The sequence below is a fragment of the Myxocyprinus asiaticus genome, chromosome 10, assembly GCF_019703515.2.
Source record: "Myxocyprinus asiaticus isolate MX2 ecotype Aquarium Trade chromosome 10, UBuf_Myxa_2, whole genome shotgun sequence".
Classification (NCBI taxonomy): Eukaryota; Metazoa; Chordata; class Actinopteri; order Cypriniformes; family Catostomidae; genus Myxocyprinus; species Myxocyprinus asiaticus.
The window spans coordinates 10739923-10764094 of NC_059353.1; the positions used below are offsets into that span (position 1 = coordinate 10739923).

Consider the following 24172-nt stretch of genomic DNA (forward strand, 5'->3'; position numbering starts at 1 on the left):
GCAAACAGAATAGAATAGAAGAACAGGGAGCCCTGCAACAGATGTCAGGGCCCCCACAGAGCCCTCCACTGAACATCGAGTCAGTCTGAGATTACATAAAGAGACAGAAGCAATTGAGAGAGCCTGAATAGATAGAAGAACTGTGGCGAATTCTCCAAGAAGCTTGGAACATCCTATCTGCCAACAACCAAGAGAAACTGTGTCCAGGTGTACCTAGGAGAATTGGTGCTGTTTTAAAGGCAATGGTGGTCACACCGAATATTGATTCAGCTTTTTTATGTTTACTGGACTTTGTATGACATTAAGTGATAAATGAAAACTATTTATGGCATTTTTTTAAAGACATCCTCACTATGCAACATTTTTCACAAGTGTGTGTGTGTGTGTATATATATATATATATATATATATATATATATATATATATATATATATATATATATATATATATATATATATATATATATATATAAAATATTTCTTCTGTAACACTTTCATTAATAACTTGTTACATTCTACATATAATGCTCAGGTCACTAATATACCACATTTAGAAATCAATTTCAAAATCTATTGCGTATTTTTAAAGGAAATATATATATATATATATATATATATATATATATATATATATATATATATATAATATATATATAGGCTATATCTGTCCCCAGGCCCAAAAGCATGGAAGCATCTCTAACACGCGTTTAGAAAACACTCTGTCCCATATGATTTAGGCGAAACTAACTAATCTCATGTGAGCTTTAATTAACATGTTCAACTGCACATCAGCGTGCTTCATATTATTTGAGCATGCACACAAGCATGGCTTGCATTGCTCCAAAACCGAAGCACAAAGATTCAGCTGTCAGAGAACAAGACATATATCTTAACTTTTAACAAAACGCATGACATTCATCGCAAATAACTTTTTAAAATAATTTAACCAGAATGACATACAAAAAGAAAATTATATTATACACAAGGAGCAGCATGATGCACCTCATCAATTTATCATTATCTTTGAAGGATGAACAGAAGTTATCCGTCATAGGACAGTTAAACACATGTGATGCAAACCATCAATCTTTCAATTACACAAAATCTGGCCTAAACACTTCTAGGAAAATAATCACACACTAACTTAAACCTAATAAGATGATTTATATTCAGATGTTGTACTGTGTTCTCCAACATCTGTGTATCTAGCTCTTTCATACATAAGCTTATTTCTCTAAGTTGCTTTGTAATAAGCATGTAATGTACAGTTAAACGGGTCATGAATGCAAAATAAACCCTAACAAGGTGATCAGTATTATCATGTATCGATGTGAAGTAGGCTCATTATAGGTTGCGCTATATTCGCAAAACTTCATGCTATTAGCCTTGCAGAATTAACATTGCGCTGTTACCATCTGAGGAAAAACAGTTATGAAAATAATGAGATGCTTGTGTACATTTTCTATCAATAATGGTAGCAAGAATTCATCAAATGATGTTGAAGAGCGTTATAACCTTGCATATTTCCATATGTGCAGTGTTTTCAAGTGCAATTTCTGCATATTAAATAGATGATTCAGGCATCTGGATTACAGTAGTGGATAGTACTGGGTAAAAGTATAGATTTTCCGATGCATCGCAATCTTCATTTGAACGATCTTGCTATCGATTCCTAAATCCAACAATCGATATTTTACAGTACTCTATGTGACAACTCTCTAAAATGCAAGAAAATCACTAGCAAATGAGACCAGATTTTGCACTATGCAACTAAAAATGTCTGTGATTAGCCACTGGCTGGTAAATGTTCAGATTTCACACACCAGTAACTGAGAAGTATATCGGCAAAGAAGTTTAGAATCATTTCACTGCACGTTTAGTGTAAAAGTTTGTTTTCAATTGTTCTGTGTAATGTGTGTCCAAAGACGAGATCCACGCAATCAATTTGTCACTGAATAATGTCTCTTTTAATACCCTTCTGTTCTCTACAGTCAGTTGGTGATCAAAAACAAAACATAATGATTTGATTCTAATCACGAATAGCACGGATGAAGTAAAGAAGCGATTCGAGTATGCACTCATTTACAAACGCTCTATACTGAAATGCCGGTTTTCTTAAAGAGACAGTGCCGGTTTTTAGCACATCATCAACAAATCAATTTAAATTCTTGTAAATAGTATACATTAAACAATAAACATGTAACACAATAAAATATATGCAACATAATATATTTATTGATGGAATAAATGGATCTGCACACTTTTAAAAAGCTAAAATTTACCAAAATTAGGAAAAACTAATAGAATATAATTTGTAAAATTTCTATTTTTGTAATGTACCTAGTTGTAGGGCTGGGCGATAGGGCGATTAGCTTTTACAAAATGGAAACAAGCATATTTACCTTCTCTGAGTTTTAAGCATTGTGGAATGGAGTAAATATGTGACCAGCTGAAAACCCATTCCGAGGGACTGCTTGTCGCAGACACACACAAGATGTTCCATGATACAAGAGACGTGAGGGGAAAGCGAAGAACCGATTGGTGCAGGTTTTAATGATAAATTTATTTGTATTACTTAGGCCTATTACTTGAGTCATGTAATAATACGTAACGGGCTCCGCAGTGGGGGCAGGGGGGCTGTAGATGTAATCGGATTTGGCTATATCTTTTTATAAAAATATTGTGAAAATATTTCTTACATATCACCCAGCCTTAGTCTCTTGTTAAATGACCAGCATTAGCTTTCTTTCATATGCAAGCAAAATGGACATTATTACTGAAATATGCCCATATTACATCGAATCGGGAAATCTGTATCAATAACCAGCCGTAGTAGTGGAGTGATGCTGTACAGTCCCTGATAAATAGTTTGCAGATCTGCATAAATCCATCAATGAATCAGGCGCTAAACTAGCGCAAATCGCGCATGCAAATAAACTGTGCTTTTAGTGGACGCAATTCATTCTTAGTGAATTCCCCTTTCTGTTAAAAATAAAGCAATGTTGCCCCACAGTATTCTACAGTAAATGAGCCCAAGGAGGAATGATACTTAGCTTAATCATTTTCATTAATAGCATCAATATGAAATAACAAACACAACAATACCTATAATTTTTAAATACGAAAAATGCCACTCTTTGAGTGGTGACATCTTGAAGTGTTGAATCAGAGTTATTAATCGAATCTTTACAACTGACAATTTGAACATACAGAAGTAAACTGAACTGCTGAAATGTTCAAATCAAGTCTCTGCTTGCATCCAGTATATATAGATCACTTATCCTAATTAAGTGTAGCAGAACACCAAATGAAGCACGAACCTAAGCAGCTCAGAACACCGTTAGCTGTTCCAGGCTCTTTGACTGGAAGTGGATTTAAGCAATTAAGAGTCCAAATATACCTCTGCTGTCCATGACCTGACCTCACTACTATCATTCAGAGCTCTCAACTGAAAGCAACCTTTCACTGACTTTGTGCGCTAATCACAGTTTGCCATCTTACTCGAGACCACCACAATTACGAAACCAAGACCACAAGCTACGAGCCACGACAAACACTCTAACTCCAGCTGACTACATGAAGCTATAATTTGACAAAATATGAACACCTGATTTAACCTCAATCGGTTTTTCTGGACTGAGTGTACTCATACAGAACGAGTTCTCATTCCAAGCTTAATAAAGAAGGTTCTGTCTGGAAATATGGTGCAAATGTCTAAAAAACTAAATATTCTACTACCATTTACACTTGGAGATCACTTCTGCCAAATACAATGAAAAAGGAGACACTGACAAGAAAGAAGAAAAAACATAGGAGAGTTTTGGCATATATATCAGTCTGAAAACACATCATCGCACCAAATTATAGACTACTTTGTGTATCTGGATATTTGGAGTTTCAACTTCAAATACTGCTTTCTGAAAATCTAAATATACTTGGATTCCCGCTCCATCTTCTCTTAATGAACACACTGAAAAAGACCGAACATAATTTTCTCATTAAAGCAGGCAGATTAATCTGACACATATATGATGCTCAGAGGAACCAAGCTCTTCTGAGACAACATAAAGCCAACAAGGCCTTTCATTCATCGTGACAATGTACTTGCTTTCAGAATCTTGATTAAATGCATACATCTAAACAGAAATACTGTAGAAACCTAATCTAAAAAATTGCAGCCACTAGCAAAAACATGCTCTCTTTTCAGCTATAAAACACATTACCTTTTCAAATGCTGTTCTAACTCCCAGAACAATAGCTTCATGGCCATTTCGTCTCGGCCTTGGACTCTGAGGACTGTTTCTCTCATTGATGTGTCAATCAGCAGACCCCCAAATACAGAACTTATTCCTCTATTCCCCACAAGGCTTAGACGCACACACATGCACATGCACAAAGAGGCATGGCAAATATTTCCCTTCCTCTATCTTCTTCAGCAGTAGTAAAGTAAAAAAAAACACAAAAAAAAACAAAAGGCCAGTGGCTTTGTAGTCCAATCTTCACCTTTCTCCACTGTTAGGTCTGTGTGTATCTTACAGGGAGATTCGCGAACGACTGGGTAAAAACAAGAGTAGGGCATGCTGTGATGTCACGTCACTGACAAGATCACATGACTGTTACATAAACCAGCAACGGAGATTGAAATATTCCCAGTGATCACTTCTCTCTCACACAGCCATGCACAGGGCTGTCAGTCCTTAACAGCTATCCAAACTATCCCGTCCCAATGTCTTTTTTCTTTTCCCTCCTCTTTTTCCCGGCACAGAAGCGTGCATTTCTCCCCTGTGGAGAGAAGAGACGGGCCCCTGCACTTGAGCCGGGACTTATCTTGTCACTTCTCATCAGTATTGTAGCCCGATGCAGGTTTACAGCATCCACGGCTGGTGAAGCACGTACACGTCTCCCTAGGCTTAAGCTGCTTGCAATGAAAAAACAATATGGATCCCAACAATGGGAGGATTGTACCTGTTCAAATAACACTCAGTGATGGCTTTGAATGGCAGTGTGAGGCTTCTGTGCTTACATATCTTTCTGTGGCCTACAAACAGCTCATCAGCAGGAATACACAGCCTCTGAACTTCAACTTGATGGCCACTACACTGACTGTAGCTTTCCACCATCTCAGAGACCTTGAGCGATGGCTTTATAATACTTCAGAATCTTTAAGAAAGCTCTGTGAGCTCAAAGCTCAAAAGGAAGTGATCTTCTAATCTACTATATTAGTTTTAAATCCCTGCATTTTCATTGACAAAGGCCTGTCATGTCACAAGTCATGTTATTACATAATGGCAATTACTAGACTTAATCGCAATAACCATGATCAACTGCTTTTATTTAATCACATATTGTTATCCAAGTAAGAACATTTTTGAGTCTCTCTTTCATTAGCATTATGCAAACGCTACGAGCACCATCTCAGGCCACATCCAAATGAACATGTTTTCGTTTGAAAACGCATTCATTTTGCTGTTTGCTCCTCTCATCCATACTGGAACGGTGTTTTTTCTCCACTGTAAATGGAGCGTTTAGTAAACACTCTCCATTACCACATATTGTGAAAAATGATGTTAGGAAACTGAAAATGGATTAGTGTGTACGTGGCCTCAGTGTTCTAAAGACAGTTCACCACATCCACACTATAACATTTTTCTTTCGAAATTGGTTTTGCAATGTTTATGGCTTTCATCCACAATTGAAGTGTTTTGTTTTTTTTCTCCACTGAAAACGGGAGCATTTAAAAAATACTTTCCATTACAGCATACTTTGGAAACTGAAAGCAAAGTTTTCAAACAAAAACAGATTGGTGTGGATGTGGCCAAAGTCAGAAATATGTAGGGATGTCCTGATACCGATAGTGGTATTAGAATCGGGTCAGATACTGCATTCATTAAATTGTTCTTGCGCTCGTAAAAATGCTCCGATACCAAAAAAAAAAAAAAAACAATACCATCTGACGTACAAATGTCATTCCTTAAACATTCAGCGCACAAATTAAAATCACGTTATGTCAGTGTGATTATTAAACCACAAAGGCTGTGATTTAATGATAAAAAATATATATAAAATATTGCATGTGCTGCGCACTTCAAATGTGAATGCTTGTAAATGTGTGGAGTCGGTGTTGTGCTGACAAAGAAATAAAGTGCTCATACCTCTTAGAGATCCTTGGCTCATCTACGGAAAACACCATCATGAGCACTGCATGCTCTGTTTGTAGTATATGTACATACAGACTACATATTAATACAATTAAATAGCAGCCTTTTGCGGTTTAATAATCACTTTGAGTCACATAGGGACTGGCTTTTCCAGACTAAAAAGCTACCATCATAACACAAACACTTCAAAATAAAAGCTCTGCTAAAATAAAAGCTCAATTTAAACTGAAATGAGTACAGCAGAAATATATCTCTACTGTAGTGTTATGAAATATTCACTGTAATACTACTAGTACTACTACTACTAATAATAAATCAATAGTAATTGTATTATATTTAAGCAGTGTCTCACATCTGTGATGCTTTGTTTTGCAGTACTTTATCTGACAAAAATAACTCTGTATTTTGGATTGTGAGAACTGTATTTTGGATTGTGCTGTGAGGTTCTGTATAAAAGCACTTCATTTGATAAAAATAATGCAATATTATGTTGAAAATTAATTGCTCTATTTTTATTTGATTAAAGTCTTAATTCATTTATTTAAACACCATTTTGATGACAATATTGAAAAAACTGTTGATATGGAAATCAGAAAAAATAAAACCAAAAAACAGGTATCCGACTGTATTGGTGAGTACCAAAAAGGAAGTATCGGTACAAAAAAAAAAAAAAAAAAAAAAAAATTTATAATAATAATAATAATAATAATAATATATATATATATATATATATATATATATATAAAAATAAATAAACAAACATTTTTAACCAGAACACATTATGATCTTAAGGAGGAGGAGATGACAGATTTTGAATGAGCAGCAAATTTGGAAGAAATACTAACTACACTGAAACTCAATATTTTTTTATTTTTTTTTCCATACAAAATGAAGAATGGAGTGTTTAACCTGACCACCTTAAAATGTTGTGTGAAAGAAATTATGGCAAAACTACACTACATAATTACATATTTATATTCTTACATCAAATATAATAAAATATTAATGTATATGAATAAAATACACTGCCTGGCCAAAAAAACCCCAAAAAAAACATTGCATACTCTAATATTTCGTTGGACCGCCTTTAGCTTTGATTACGCCGCACATTCGTCATGGCATTGTTTTCGACAACCTTATGCAACGTCACAACATTTATTTCCATCCAGAGCTGCATTAATTTTTGGCCGAGATCTTGTATTGATGATGAGAGAGTCAAACCATTCTGTAAAGTCTTCTCCAGCACATCCCAAAGACTTTCAATGGGGTTAAGGTCAGAACTCTGTGGTGGCCAGTTCATGTGTGAAAATGATTCCTCATGCTCCCTGAACCACTCTTTCACTCTGTCATCCTGGAATATGCCCGTGCCGTTAGGGAAGAAAAAATTCATTGATGGGATAACCTGGTCATTCAGTATATTCAGATAGTCAGCTGACTTCATTTTGTTGCCGCATAACATTGCTGAGACTTGACCTGACCAACTGAAGCAACCTCAGATCATAACTCTGTCTCCAGAGACGTGTACAGTGGGCACTATGTATGACTGGTGTATCGCTTCATGCGCTTCCCTTCTTACCCTGATGTGCCCATCGCTTTGGAATAGGGTAAATCTGGACTCATCAGACCACATGACCTTTTTCCATTGCTCCACAGTCCTCACTAACAAGTGGCTTTCTTGTGGTCACACAGCTGTTTAGTCCCAATCCTGTAAGTTCTCGTCACATTGAGTGTGTAGAAATGCTCTTACTTTCACAATTAAAACATAGCCGTGAGTTCTACTGTCGATTTTTACGATGTGACTTCAAGCGTTTTCGTGGTCTCCGATCACGATCACTCAAGATTCTTTTCCAGACCACATTCCTTCCACAAAGCTGTCAGTTCGCTACTATCCTTCCAGGTTTTAATAATGCGTTGGACAGTTCTTAACCCAATTCCAGTGATTTCAGCAAATCTCTTTAGTTGTTTTCTTTGCTTGATGCAGGCCAATAATTTGCCCCTTCTGAAACACAGTAACATCTTTTCCACGACCACAGTTGTTTAAGAAATGAGAAGCTACACACTGCATCAGTTAGGGTTAAAAGAATTGTTGCCAGCTGAAAAACATTAATCAATGCAATAATGATCCAATCATAGGCTCTTAAGTATCTGCTTATTTAAATCCAAATGGCAACTATTTTTTTGCATATGTGTATTATTCATGCCATTCTTATGAGTGTAACATTTGTTTTATGTGAATAAATTACTTCTTAGTCTATGTATTTGTATGATCTGTATGACAATTAAACGCCATCCAAAATGTCATTATCCTGGCGTCCCCAACCTGAAACCTGGGTAGCCACAACATTTACATGTAAAATAGACTAACAGGATTTGAATAGCTGCAGAGACTCGAGAGTTACGTAAAGAGAGCAGCTGAAATGGACACTGTTTAAATAGCTGTGTAGGAGCTTCTGCTACAGATGCAGCATACAGATGCCCTGCAGTCAGAACCTTTGAGACTCAGGAGTCTTCCATGCCACCAAAATTTAAAGGTTACACCAGGGCTCTTCAACTACTTTCTTGCAGGGGCCAGATTATCCAGATGAAAACTTGCTGGGGGCCAAAAAAAAATTCTGCATTCATCTTAACTAGCACTTTCATCGCAAGTAACATTTTACTTAAACACCCTTAACACTGTGCATTTATTTCTATTAAAATAGTCACAGGGTATACTGTATATTGAGTTTTCATGTTTTAAAGTACTTCATAAGAACTGGCTCTTAACCAACAAATAATTTTTTATCAACTTTACTTTGGGGGGGGGGGGACAACAAATCATTTTAACATTTTACAGCTATTGTTTACAAATTACGAAAACTGAGGAGGAACATTTAGATCTCCTGAAGCCCACTCACAATAAAGAAATGTCATGTATACTTAATACATTTACATTTAATGTCTACTCTTCCATTTTCTTTTGAAGTATCTTCCTGTTCAGTGAGGAAAAAATTAGTCCTGCAGATAATCATAGGGAAAACAATAAACTGAGTTGATGCTGTTCGTGATTGAAATGGCTGACTCACAGCTGTATGTAAAACCAAATATAATCTGGATATTTGCAGGTTCTGTTCTACATTATCACTTTTTACGAAACCCTGAACAGATGAGACAGGGCAATTCAAGAATAGTGAATAAATGCAAACCTTTCATTTCTTTGGACGTTCAGTTTTCATCATCGATTTATCTTTTGTTAACTGAGGTATGCTTATGCGCTGACAACATTTATGTAACTGCAGTGATCGTTTTTACATCTGTAGATTTGAACACACTCCACACAACTAAGCAATTTATAAAAATACATTTGATTGAAAAAGATGCGATTGAATGCTCACCTAAATGGTGTGATCCATGTTTAGCAAAGCAGTGTAACTAAACGATCACCAGAAAAGCTTAAACAGGCGTGCCGGTATCCAGAAAATCGATGAGGCTGAATGCTGCTGCATGCGCCATAGAGCGTTGTTAAACTCACCGCTGATTGCTGAGGTTAGCGCCTATGAATGCTGAGTTTTGCACATAGAGTGCTCTGGTATATTAGACGTGAGGCAATGTTATCAAAGATCAGTTGGAGGGCCAGAAAAAAATGATTGGCGGGCTGGATTTGGCTTGCGGGCTGCCAGTTGACTAGCCCTGGGTTACACGTTTAAAATAGTGTATTTAGTGTAAGCAACCTCTCAGTAACCAGTCAACCTCCAGTGTCTGTAACCTATCTGCAAGTCCGAGTACACATGCCATTCTCTACATAGCATTCACCTTAACCCTAGTAGATTCTGTTTTTGCCTGATTCAAGACACAATCAGGGTAAGAAATTAATGGGGGCTTGGGGCAAAAATGCCACTGAAAGTGACAAAAATACCCCTGAAATTACAAATATAGGGGCAAAAAAAATTCCCCTATTTCCTAGTATTTTAATCTAAGCCTTATACATATTAATACTTAAATTACTTAAATTTATAGGTGACAGTCTTGTTGAATTAATTAGATATTTATTTTAATACATTTATTAAAGAATTTTAAATAAAAAGATGACATTACTTTTTTAAAATGCCCTCATAAAGGTCACAAAAAGCTCCAAAAATCTGATACTAGGGGCAAATATTGCCCTATAATAAAAAAGTTAATTTCTTAATGTCGTTCTGAATTGTTGACCAGCTAAAAGGTGATGTGTTGAATTTTTTCAATGCTAAAATACTTTCTTTTCTGCTAAGCCAGCTTAATATGTAAAGACAACAATAAGTAAGCCACTGGTAGGCTGATTTTCCTGAAAAGTGTTAGTGCTACAGTGATATCAAAACATTGCTCTTTTAGTTTGAGCCTCTCAACCCGCCCAACATAGCAACATTTGCTCAACTAATGCTGCAAGTTTGGGGGGACTATCTGCTTGACCAACCAATGGTAAACATTATTTTTATTAACAGTCATTATTAGGTGCACAAATTGCACAGGTAACCCTACATACTACCAAAGAAGTCAGTTATAAATAGGAATTATAAATCAATAAAAAATTATTTACTCGCTATTATGTAAGAACATCACAAACTGCGCATCAACAATGCTTATAGTGGATTCCCAGAAACTGGTGAAAAGGAACATCTCTTGAACCTCTGGTATAGAGTGCAGATCACTGAGATCACATTGTGGGATTTCGACACAGACAAATGAGGGCCACATTGCCACTCTGCGTGAGAGAAAGTGTCATTTTGCCAATTGGGCTGACAGCAGCAGGTTGCACAACAGAGCTCCATCCTGTATTCTCCAGTTCAAACTCTGACAGTGCAGCACACACAGAATAGACTGGACAACCTCAGCAAGTTTCACTCCATGAGCAAGAGAAGAAGCATGTGAGAATAGCTGAATATTTATTGCTTACTATGACTGCACATTTATTGCTTTGTATAATATGGCAACGCTTTTCGTAAAGGGTACTGACAGGGGATGTTATTTATTTTAAAATTCCATGATTCACTGTGAAGGAAATTATATATGTTTAGCAGAGAATATAGGCATGTAGAATTTCCCTAAAAATGGAAAATTATTTTGCCTCTCCCAACCCTACTTTCCAGTCTACACTCTACTATAAATAAAGACAGGATAAAAAAAGGAAAATGATGACATGAAAAAACATTTTACTTCTGTTTTTTGTATCTTGCATGGGGCAAGATACCTCTGGAGTCCCACAGGTTTGGATGCTTGGCCGTTTTAATTTCTGTAGCGTAGTGCTGGCATCTAATATTTAGGGAACTAGAATGGTCACAGACTTCCTCGAACATTTGTGGTTATGTAACCGTGCTATTAGTGTGCACACAGATGAAACAGGTATAAATAATGTGGAGTGAATCCTGGAATTAACAGGATTAGTCATTGAAGTAGTTTCCACTACAGAAAGCATGAAGGCCCACGGCTAGAATAGTAGAAGCCTTCTTGCCTTGCCACTGTTATATGCACCAAATATGCACCCGTCCACCCTCTCCCTTTGTCTGGAAGCACTGTAGCCTTTATATAAAGTGACAGACAAGGCACTGTAAAGATGTCAGACTCTGGGAACTCAAGCACCCATTTTATTTTGTATTGTGTGAAACTTATTGCCCCTTTGCACGCAATATACTCTAGTAGTTGTGGATCGGCTGCTATTTAAGTGTACTTTTCTCAAGTGAACACTGCAAAAACTGTACAGTAAAGACTGAGACAAACAGCCATTGAGATGGTGTGGTTAAGCTCCAGTTCGTTGGGGCTGATTGAATGGGACAATGGCTGGGATGTGGGCGATTTGAGGGGGATCCGAAAGGGGGGTTGTTTCCATTGTACACAATGTTCTTGATACAGACGGCCAATCAAGCTCCTAATGCGATTTTTGGACTTTTCTGTATGTTTGCAAACACGGTCAAGATTTGGCAAATGGCAATATTATGTGGGTCTGCCATCATAAATGAAAATGTATGGTGGCCAAGTTGGCAACATCCCATTTCTATGATTGTCAAATTGGTGCAAAAATCTAGAGCAAAATAACCCTCCTTTAAAACTGTAGAATCTCATAAAACAAATATGGAACAATTTAGGTTTTATAAAAAAAAAAAAAAAAAAAAAACACAACAACACTTAAATATTCCCCTCATAATAACCATATAAAATTCTGTTCTCAAAGAAAAACAAAAACAAAAACTAAAGCTTACAAATATATTTTAATAACCCCATAAAACGATTGACAAGCACAGTTTTCTTTCCCCTGTTGACGTATTTGCCAGTGAAACAGAAGTTTGGGTGGGACATATATCTAAGGGGCTCATCCCATATTTTTTTTCATAACTTATGTCACAGGCATGAACCATGATTTGCATCTTGCTAGTTGGTTGCAGGTGGTATTAGAGGGAGTGTAATTTTAAGACAATAAAACAAAAACAAAAAATCATTTGTTTTTCTTAGTATAGAAAGATGGTAAATTTTAAATGCGCATATCTGCTAAAGGTTCATTTAGTCAGCATTCAGGTCTACACTAGCATACAGATGGCTTCAAAGCAAATAGACGTGAAATATGAGTCACAAAGTCAGCAAAAGTTCAGCCCAAGACGAATAAACATTGTCCAGGGTAAAGTTAACAAGCATCCATCTTATAATTACTTTCTCCCAGCAGCTTGTAGTGCAGAGTTAAGGCTAATAACTTTTATATATCAGGCATCTCACAGCAAGAAGACACGATTAAATTTAGACTGAAGTATGAGCACTAGAATAATGGGAGGATTATGGCTGAACAATTAAGCAATATAAATTTGAAATCATGATATAAATTGCAAAGGCTGTGATTTAATTAAATAAATAAATAGTCTGGACGTGCTGCTCGCTGCGCTTACTGTATGTGCATAGCTCTGTTCTCTATTGTGTTACTAAAAGCACGCGTGAGGCTAATGAACTGAGCATGTTATATTTACAGCGCTCCTGATTCACTAATTGCACATTTGTGTAATTCCAAATATGGCTGGCTGCTAAAAGTTACTGTCCAAATCTAAAGTAACCTCGTAACACCATTTGTTTGTGAACAGAAAAGTCGAGAGCATTTCTCTTACTTCATGTCTTCCAATAGTGTACCGGCAAAATAAAAGCTTCCACCAATGCTTTCCAAAGCCGTCGCATGCAGGTTAAGAAAATATTACATAGTTATGGTACTGTTTTATAATAATAATAATAATAATAATAATAATAATAATAATAAATATAAAAAGTTATTGTTAATATTATACAAAAATTATTTCCATAATTTAACTTTATTTATTTTTTTCTGTTTCGGAAGGAAATTGGTACTTTAATTCACCAAACTGGCATTCAACTGATCACAAAGTATAGTCAGGACATTACTGATGTAAAAAACATCATCACTATTTGAAAAAAGTCATTTTTATAGGGGCATGGGTAGCTCAGTGAGTATTGACACTGACTACCACACCTGGAGTCACGAGTTCGAATCCAGGGTGTGCTGAGTGACTCCAGCCAGGTTTCCTAAGCAACCAAAATGTCAAGGTTGCTAGGGAGGGTAGAATCACATGGGGTAACCTCCTCGTGGTCACGATTAGTGGTTCACGCTCTAAATGGGGTGCGTGGTAAGTTGGCCGTGGATTGCGGAGAGTAGTATGAGCCTCCATTTGCGGAGTCTCCGCAGTGTCATGCGCAGTGAGCCACGTGATAAGATGCGCAGATTGACTATCTCAGAAGTGAAGGAAACTGAGACTTGTCCTCCGCCACCCAGATTGAGGTGAGAAACCGAGCCACCACGAGGACCTACTAAATAGTGGGAATTGGGCATTCCAAATTGGGGAGAAAAGGGGATAATAATTTTATATATATATAATTTTTTATCAAATCTAGACAGGCCCCATTTCCAGCAGCCATCACTCCAACACCTTATACCCAAGTAATCATGCTAAATTGATAATTTGGTACTAGAAAATCACTTGCCATCATATCAAACACATCTGAAAGCTATTTGGTTCATTAAATGAAGCTTAACATTGTCTTTGTGTTTGTTTTTGAGTTGCCACATTATGCAATAGACTGGCATGTCTTAAGGTCGATATTAGGTCAAAAATGGCAAAAAAGAAACAGCTTTCTCTATAAACTCATCAGTCAATCATTGTTTTGAGGAATGAAGGCTATACAATGCTTGAAATTGCCAAAAAACTGAAGATTTCATTCAAAGGTGTACACTACAGTCTTCAAAGACAAAGGACAACTGGCTCTAACAAGGACACCTCACATGTCCTCAGCTGACAGCTTCATTGAATTCTACCCGCTCAACACCAGTTTCATGTACAACAGTAAAGAGAAGACTCAGGGGTGCAGGCCTTATGGGAAGAATTGCAAAGAAAAAGCCACTTTTGAAACAGAAAAACAAAGAAAAGGTTAGAGTGGGCAAAGAAACACAGACATTGGACAACAGATAATTGGAAAAGAGCGTTATGGATCATAACCCCCTTGAGCTTTTGTGGGATCAGCTAGACTGTAAGGTGCGTGAGAAGTGCCCGACAAGACAGCCACATCTATGGCAAGTGCTACAGGAAGTGTGGGGTGAAATGTCACCTGAGTATCTGGACAAACTGACAGCTAGAATGCCAAGGATCTGCACAGCTGTCATTGCTGCACGTGGAGGATTTTTTGATGAGAACTCTTTGAAGTGGTTCTGAAATTTTTTTTCAAATTGTAATAATTTTTCTTGTTATTAATGTCCTGACTATACACTGTGATCAGCTGAATGCCACTTTGGTGAATAAAAGTGCCAATTTCTTTCCATAAGAGCAAAATCTGTACATTATTCCAAACTTTTGGCCACCAGTGTACTTCTAGAGAAGTTGTTCTTTGTTTTTCGTTCAGGGGTAAATAGAAGTTCGAAACAGCCGAGCAATGGTATACAGTTTTTGAACATTCAGATATCCACCACACCGCTGTGGAAGGTGTTTAGAGGAGCATTTAAATGTGAGGATGCTACATGTAAAACATTAACTAATGTGACATTAAAATGTGTTAATGACTTAATGCCTCATTCTAGGAGTAGAATTCAAATGAGGTCATTAAAAGAAGCTGTTTTAACCGGATTTAGCTGTTTTTATAATATGCAGTAGAAAAGTTTGAATTTGTCTTGTTTACATTGTGAATTTATGATGCTAATGCGCCAACATGCTTTACGCGGCCATAATATGTGCCGATTACACTCTGTTATTGTAATTTATGATGACACTGATACTACTGCAAAAAGAGTGTTAATATTCAGAATACAGAAAAAAGAATGGTGATAGAGGCATATCTTATTTTAGACAGATGTGTGAATGGCTTTAGCTGCAGATGGCACATGAGTGAATGGGCACTTGAGAGTATTTGAGTAGATTTGATTCCTTTTGTAGACTAATAAATAAAATAAAAAAATTAAAAAAAATCTGCATGATGGTCTTGGAAAATATCTATGCGAATGATCATACAGATGTTGGTCAGTTTGCACCAGCTCGCTAATAACTTGTGTGTTCACGTTGAATACAGACAGGAAAACAAAGAAAGTAGTAGGTGGAGCTCTAGGTCACACCTAACAATGTCGTGGACCAATGTCAGTAAGAAGGTGTTTAGCAGCCGATAAGATTTTGTTTTAAATGACACCCTACCCATTCGTTCTTCAATATCGTATGAAGTATATCTGGGCCTTAAGAGGGCTCAATTGTGAACACCCTTTCTTTAACAGTATTTCTATTGGCAGTAGAGCATGTTTGCCCATTACTTAATTTTGGGAAAAAGTAAACACTCATTATTATTATTGTTTTAAATGTTAATAATCATGTTGAATATTTTCCAAAATAAATCACAATTAGATTTTTTGTCCAAACAGTTCAGCCCTAGAGAGAAGTCTGATGATCTTACACCATCTCCATCCATCACACTCTGATACCGACACTTAAAAAAAGGATGGGGTATCTTCTTCAGACTGCATAAGGGAACACAATGTTCCTCATGCAACCCTACAGGATGTGTATAGTGCGTGAACAGCACAAGATTAAAAGCACACGGTTCTCGGATGAAGTAGTGTTCAAGTTCACAGACTGAGCAGTAATTACCCTGGTGTAACAAGAGAGGTAACAGGCCTGCCTTTTCAGCTCATGAATTATATGGTTAAACACATTTTATCATTCCAGTTCAATTTCATGTGCAACTGAGGAGCAAACAACCCCTTAAACTTTAAGTAATGTATTTTTTAGTTGAAGTTGAAGTTGTACAAGAAGTGGTCATTTCACTTACTGTTAGTTCCTAAATATTCCTATAGTCTTGCCAATGGATAATGCACATTTTCTGTTTAAAGTTAATATTGTGTAAAATAAGTACAAATTGTATTATACAGTGGCTCAAAAAGTATATGGACACTTTTGGCAATCAGAAAGAGTCAAAATACTTTGTCATGAGCTTTTGAACAATATTAACAATTTATAACAAATATAGTAACTAATTTAATGTTACATATTTTGAAACCGAACAAACTTCTTTTTGCAAAGTTGTCCATGTTATGCACCTAGGGAAACCTTATGTAAATGCACACACAACAACTGAGGAAATCCACGTATTCACCCAATAATTTTCTCTGTCTCTGTTGTCTCTTTTTCTCTCAAAACTGAACGGCGTTGCCTGTTTTTCTAGATTCACAGAGCCGACTCCCCCGCCTGCTGCCGCTCTCCATCTGTCATGTCAGTTTGTGAAAAGCGTTCCTCTTTGCTCTGCCCTAATTCTGAGAAGAACATATATGTTCATCGCTAACCAGTAGAAGCCAGTTTGCTCTATGGAAAAGAGCCATTATGACAGCGCAGAGTTGTCGGGGCAATGAGGTGGGACACATTCCAAACCCTCCCTCCACATAAGCATCTCTGCAGTCGTGTGCTGGCCTGTGTGAGCAATCACACCTGCAGCAACACAGTATACACACTTGGCAATAACAGGCAAGTGACTCAGTGTAAGGCAACACTGAGTAAGGGAGCATACTGGCCACAGCATGAGAGACACAAAGACGTTGGCCTAATGTTGCCATTAGTAAGGCAGTAGAGGTTATTTAATATGCACTGAAGTGAGGAAATCCCAACACGGTGTCAGTTACTGTTGTTATTTCATTTCTGAAGGCTACTGTTATACTGTAGAACCAAGCTGTATTAACAGTAAGATTCCTCCAGCACTGGCCACAGAGGAACATAGAGGAATAATAATAAAACAACTATCTGCAACTATTGGCATAGATTTTTGCAGATAACTGTTCATATAAGCAAATGTACATTTGCAAAGCTCTAAAATGCATAATTTGGGGTCCAAGCACCAAAGTGCTGAAACTCTACAGTATTTGATATACATTACATACTATATACCATACTAATTTTCTTATTGTTCGTTTTTTTTCACCCTAAAAGTGTCTGGGTGTCAGAGACCGTAAATCGTAAAGATCAAAACTTGAGGGGATGGTACCAAATCCCACCACTACTCAGGTGCACACTCAAAAATCCATCCAGTACTAGGTGGTGCAATAATTAGCATGTTTGTTTTTTCGCTAATAGCTCTGGAACCGTATGGATTAGAATAAAATAAAAAAAAAATCCAAAAATAAAATGGTCATATGGATTACCATTCTGCTGAATCATTAGAGCTATATAAAGTTAACATTAGACAAAATATCCAACACATAATTCCTTTATCTGAAAGTTAAGGGAAAAAAGCCGCAGAAGAATTCAGTGCAGGGGCCATGTGTAGAGGAGAAGGGGCCCTGTGTCCAGGCCAAAGCAACCACTGTCTCTATGGAGACTACAGGAATCACTCATTTAATGGCATGTACCACTCTCCTATAACCCCTGTTCTCCACTCAAGTGGAAGAGAACCTGAGGGAGACTCCAGCCCAGCCTGTACTCATTGTGTTACATAACTGCTGCTTCGTTCTGCGAGGGGACCCCCATTCACAATAATCACTGTGTAGGAACACAGCTCCACTCCTTATTCTAGTCCTCCCCTTTCTGCCCTTTTGTTTAGACAGAAAGGGGGCATGGGCACAGGGTAAATGGACTGGCAGAATAAAAGATGTGTGCTGTGTGCACAAGAGAGGAGTGCGGTCAGTGTAGAGGAAATACACATTCAGACACATCAGTCACCGCCTTATTCATGCACCAGCCTAGATGCTTCTCGCTATGAGTTAAAGAACATGTCAGACTAATTTTGCATTACCCCCTTGTCTCGCAACTCGCATATGTTTTAGTAATGTCTCTGATTTAAAGAGTTGGTAAGATTGATTCCTCTCTGTGAATCAGTTTAAGCTGTTCACTTCAATTAATCGATTCAAAATGGATTCAACAATCTGTTTGCATCATCAGTCAATGAATATCAAGAATGTTCCAGGAAGTCTACACATTTCATTACAACAAAACAAAATGCATACATATTAAAATCTTTTAGTAAAAAAAAAGAAATGAATGTACGTAAAATATAGCTGATTATTACTGTGTTGATATAATGATGTGTAAAATGAAAATTTAAATGTTCTTCCCTGTACTCATTTACGGCTGTTTCACACCACAACTGAAAGCAGTGCATAAGCGGGTTTTTTCCGGCAACCATATTAACAGGTTAGAGTATACACACCTGGCACGTAACCCATGCGTCTCCGAGTAGCAGAAGTGTCCCAGACAGGACAGTGAGACAAAAGTTTCGCGTGGAGCCTATTATAGCTGCGTGTGGCGCAATAAACTCTGTTTTGCTCAAAACATGGTAAGCTTCAGTGTTTCTATAGACTGCAGCACTGTACAGGTCAATTCACACTGCCCCAACAAACTCTAACAAACATCAACATTCATGGATTTCCAATTTTCAGAAGCTTAACTGTTATTGTCAAAATGCCCCAAACAAACACCAACAGGGTGAACACACTAACCAAAAAACCCCCCAAAACATGTTTGTTGGGGCAGTGTGAATTGGCCTTTACAGTGCTGCAGTATACAGAGGCACTGTAGCTTACCATGTTTTTCAGCAAAACAGTCTCAAGCCCAAGTCTAACAAACGTAAGAATGTTCTGCTTTTTAGGAACCACATTAAGAGTTCGCTGATCTGGCGAACTGGTTGTCATTCTTGGTATTAATGACAGAAGGGATAGTGATTACTAGAGAGCATGTCCGGTCTCATGTCATTACTCTGTGCTCCAATAGTGTGCATGCAGACAGATCACATGCAAAGTGCAGTTGAGCAATTCAGGTAATGCTTAACATTACTACTGGGAAATAAGTTTACCTCGCAGGCTTACTGTGCGGTGTTTGTTAACTAAGGCGACCTTTGAAAACGAACTATAAGCTGGTTTCAGAGAAACGTTTTTTAAAGGCATTGTTTGAGTCTACTTTTTAACCTCACCCAATGTGATTTAGTGCTCAAGCCTGGCTATATTTACCCCGTTCACTCTCCTCTTCCTGTCACGCACCCTGATCACCACCGCATCTTATTAAACGTTCACTCTGAGAGAAACCAATATCCTAGATTACTACTAGTCTACGTCAGATGCAAATCCGTGACTTCTGCATCTTCACTGTAATCAGGTCTTAATCTCTGGGCGCTGTTCATGGCAATCGCTGTTTGTCTGTGCAGTGGTTTATAAAAAGTAAATGTATTGCGTGGGCCAACTAAACTAAAACTACAGTAATGGACTCGGACATTAAAGCTTTTCCTTATTGAAGACTGTCAACTTTCCACATTTTCCATTCAATGTTATGAGGCTTTAAAAGCAATGTCCTTTTTCATTGTGAAAGGATGCATTTGACATATACTATAGCAAAAGCAGGGCTCAACAATAAGGATGGTCTCTGGCCAATGTGAATGTTAATCCAATTGACTGAACTGTCACTTGCTGCATTGTCACTACATTGTATGTTTGTAGATCATGCACATATTGTTGTTATATGCCTTCAAAACTTAAACAATTGGTTTCCTGTGATGTATTGTACGTTGATTTGAATTTTGCTAATGTATGTAACCAAGGAAAAGATCAAGTTGGCAAACAAAAATTTGATTTTGTTGATATTCAAAGAATGACTTGTGATAGTCTACTTAGAATGGGTTAAAAATCATAAACATCATGGCATTATATAATACAAGCTGTATAATCTCCAGCAATTACTGAATATAAAAGCCCTCATTGCTAATTGCTAATGTATCATATTACGTGGCGAGGCTAGTGAAAATGTAAGTAAAAATCTGAATTACTGGCCTGACCAAGCCAGCAGAAAAACATCCTTACTGTTGAGCTCTGACATGTTTATCAACATTGTAAGGAGACGATGACAGCTCACCAAGTGAGACTGGGAGAAAGACCTACACACGATAGCTTGGGAGAGAAAGAGAGTGTGATTTGGAGGGGGAGTAGAGTGTGATTTGGAGGGGGAGTGGCAGAGCCCAGCTGGTTATAACCGGTCTTGTCGAATCAGTCGAGCTCACAGTCCCTATAGTACAGTTACAAAAAGACAGCTGGGTTTTCCCTGTTCAAATATATTCCTCACATTTCTATTTGTCTTTGTCATTTACACCCAGCTCTAGTGGCTTCAATTCATGATGACTATAAGGTCTCAAAGGCCCAACAAAAGGTCAAACAAACAGCAGTGCTTAGTTGATGATAGCAACACTGAAGCTAAAACCAACAAACAAAAGAACAAAGACAATATGGATGTAGGGTTAGACGCTATGACCATATATACAGTGCGATGGTAGAAATGCGTTGACCGGTACAGATTTTGCTATACCGCTCATTTATAGAAACAGATTTATTAGCTATCAGTAGGCAGGAATGTTTTACGTAATTTACATGTGTGAGTGATGAAAAATCCTGGAGAAATAGGAAGTTACAGTGTGGGATGTATCCCAAACAGGTCAAGATGAGGAAAAATTAGGCATTAATATGGGGGGGGGGGGGGTGTACGTTAAGCAGAGTTGTTATTTACAGTTGCCAAGCAACCTCACAATGAGCCGTAATGATATAAAATGTAACTAATGTGCAGTCACAGGTGTGAGTATATTGGTTATTTTACAATGGATTTGAATTTGGCTCACCTAAACAGAATTTAGAGTAGGAACTATTGGGGAATTCATCTAATAATGAATTGCACCTATTAAAAGCGCTGGTTTAGTGCCCAACTTACTAAAGGAACTATGTAGATCAGGCCCACAAAATCGCTGCTGCAATGCAATTTTCGTGTAAAATTCCGATCTTGCGGACCGATTCAGAGCGCTATATAGAGAAGGATGCAGACCACTGTTAACTGACACACTTTGGCAGGACTAAGCAGCACAGCTGTGATCCAGACACCTGAATCATGTCATTAACATGCCGAAAGTGCGCTTGACTACACCACACATCTGGATAAATTACAGGTTTTAATGCTCTTCTCCATCAATTGAGCATTATTTGATGAATTACTGCTGATATGATCAATAGAAATTGTACACGAACATCTCTTAAATAAAATTCATTTTACTGCCAGATGCGCGATCAAAATTTAACCGGGCAATTTTTGTGAATAAAGCACAATCTATAATTAGCCTAATTTACATATGATTTAATATTAATACTGAAGACGCAGCACAATTTCAGCACTGATTGCACGTGCTTAAACTAGATTGTGGGTGGTTAGTGAATACGATACAGGTGCTTGTGGCGAAATACCCTGCGCAAAAGTGGCTCAACTGTTTAGTGAATTCGCCTTTGTGTTACTTATGTCTGACACTAATACATTTTCGTTTGAAATAGGGTTGCCATCTTTAAAGTAAAAAAAAAAAAAAAAAACAGGTCACGGCCTCCAGTGGCGAAGTCACCTTAAACGGGGTCTGTCTGGCCCCGGCTTAAAAATATGGGACAAATCGTGTCCCGTATTGATTAGATATGGGACGCATAATTTCATCTTTAAATACAGGATGATCCAGTATTTTATGGGACGAGTGGCAATCCTAGTCTGAAAATGCATCGATTTTGCAATGTTTATACCTCTCTCATCCACACAAGTATGATGCTTTCCTCCACCGAAAACAGAAACGTTCAAAAAGGCTCTCCATAACTGCATACTTTGGAAAACGCTGATGTTAGGAAACTGAAAATGGAGGCTTCAACCTAAAACAGCTTAGTGAAGGTGTGGCCTTAGTTTTACTGTTTTGAGTATTCTGCGCTTTAATGCATACCTCAGTCTTTAGTGACCGGGACCTCATTCCACCTCCTGTACTTCATCTATTTATTGGAGTTCTGCCCACACCTCTTTAGTATTTTTTAGTATTGTTCGTTTTTTGAGCATCCATACATTTTACGATTATTTCATATCTATTCAAGTGTCCTATCACAGGACATCTACTTCATTGTTCATTAAAAGACAAATAAGTACTATATTCATACAAATTACTATATCACGTTGATTTTGTGTGTGACAGTGGTGAATTATCAGTATTCCATATGCGTGTACACATACATATTATACATGCCATTTCTTACTCAGGGTGGTGCAGATGTGTCAGTGATTGACTTGATTTACATTTGACACTGCAATATGAAGAAGCAGCAAAGTGGAAGTAAACTATAACAAGTGTAACACATGAACAGTATGATATGACTATTGTCATTTGGGTGTACTTCTGAAATTATGTAAGTTGCGCATTTATTTATATTCAATAAGTGCCTGAGAAAATACATATGTGTAGCTTGTGTAATTTATGTGTAGATTATGTGTTGTGTAGCTCAATTTGTGTTTGACATCCAGTTGAGTCTCATGAAATTTCAGTGTGAAAGTAATGAATCCTGTTCTAGATCATCTCTTTGATATATGAAAAATATATCAGAATATATCCTATTCTATTATTTTCTAAATTTCTTGAAAATTTTACACTATTTGGAGACACATCTCCAAAATTAAGTATTACTACATGGTTATTTAAAATACAAACCTTTTATTAATTATTGAATATTTAACAAAAATATCTATATTGTGATAGTATACAGTAACCATGATATAAAATCATTCGTTTAAGACTTTGGTCAAACTTATGAGTTAAGAACGGCTAGTAGATCTGTTCTGCCAAAAAACATCAGCATTAAAACAGGGTGGACAAGATACAAGCTTTATTGTCAACTTGACTGCCCCAGAGTGAGTGATCGACAAAGTGCTACATACAAATAAAAGTAAATTAACCCAAGAAACTTTAGTACATACAGTTCCGATTATCATTACCTACCTCAGGAAACAATTGCACAAATTTAAATACTTAATGTTTGAAATACCCTGGAAATCCATTTTGTTATAATGATATAATGTAATACTGTTTACTGTGTAATGGCCTAATGAACTTGCTTTTTTCTCCCTCAAAACATGAAAAGTAGCAAGAGCAGCAAAAAAAAAAAAAAAAGTATGCACAACAGTTCTAAGAAATCTAGTCCAGCAAGGTGTCACTACGCAGAAGATGCTTTCCCTAAAGACAAAACTGGAATTGCATATGATTTCATGGAATGTTCCCAGGCAGGTATGTACTAGTGAAACACAGATGTAGATGACAGCAGCTGTAAAATGGGTTCATTCGGGATGGGAGTGTAAAGAAGCTGATGATGTTTTGGCCATAATAAAGGTGACCATGCAGAAGTAACCTTTCATTTTGTAATTCAGCTCTCAAAAACATCTACAGTATCTTCCAGCATGACGAAAGCTGGAAGCAAGATCTAAAACCCCATTGTTAAAATGTCCTTTTAACTGTAAAAGGGCAGGTAGGAGTCACTCTGCCAGAGTGTATGTGATAATGAGAGGGATATTTCATTTCAAATTAACAAACTTTCCAAAGCAGCAAGGCTTATGACGTACCTTGCGAAACAAGTAGAATGTCATCTTTAGTAAGAGGAGTGTGTGGTTACTAATTTCGTACAAAACATTTCGGGAAATAAGCTAACGCATTGTTCCAAACAAATCTTGGGCTACTTTGTGTTTTCT

At 37.2% G+C, this 24172-nt stretch overlaps 1 protein-coding gene across 2 annotated transcripts in view; it reads right to left on the reverse strand.

The window, feature by feature from the left end:
* LOC127447035 (TSC22 domain family protein 1-like) overlaps positions 1 to 24172 on the reverse strand; it is a 64256-nt gene that overhangs the window by 5046 nt on the left and 35038 nt on the right. Inside the window, exon 1 of one of the 2 annotated variants that reach the window (XM_051708509.1) lies at positions 4224 to 4635. The exons of the other annotated variant lie outside the window; for it this stretch is intronic. Within the exon in view, the coding sequence (XP_051564469.1) occupies positions 4224 to 4390 (167 nt within the window). The 5' untranslated portion in view covers positions 4391 to 4635. Of the gene's footprint in view, positions 1 to 4223; positions 4636 to 24172 lie in introns of those variants that run through there. 2 annotated transcript variants of the gene reach the window in all.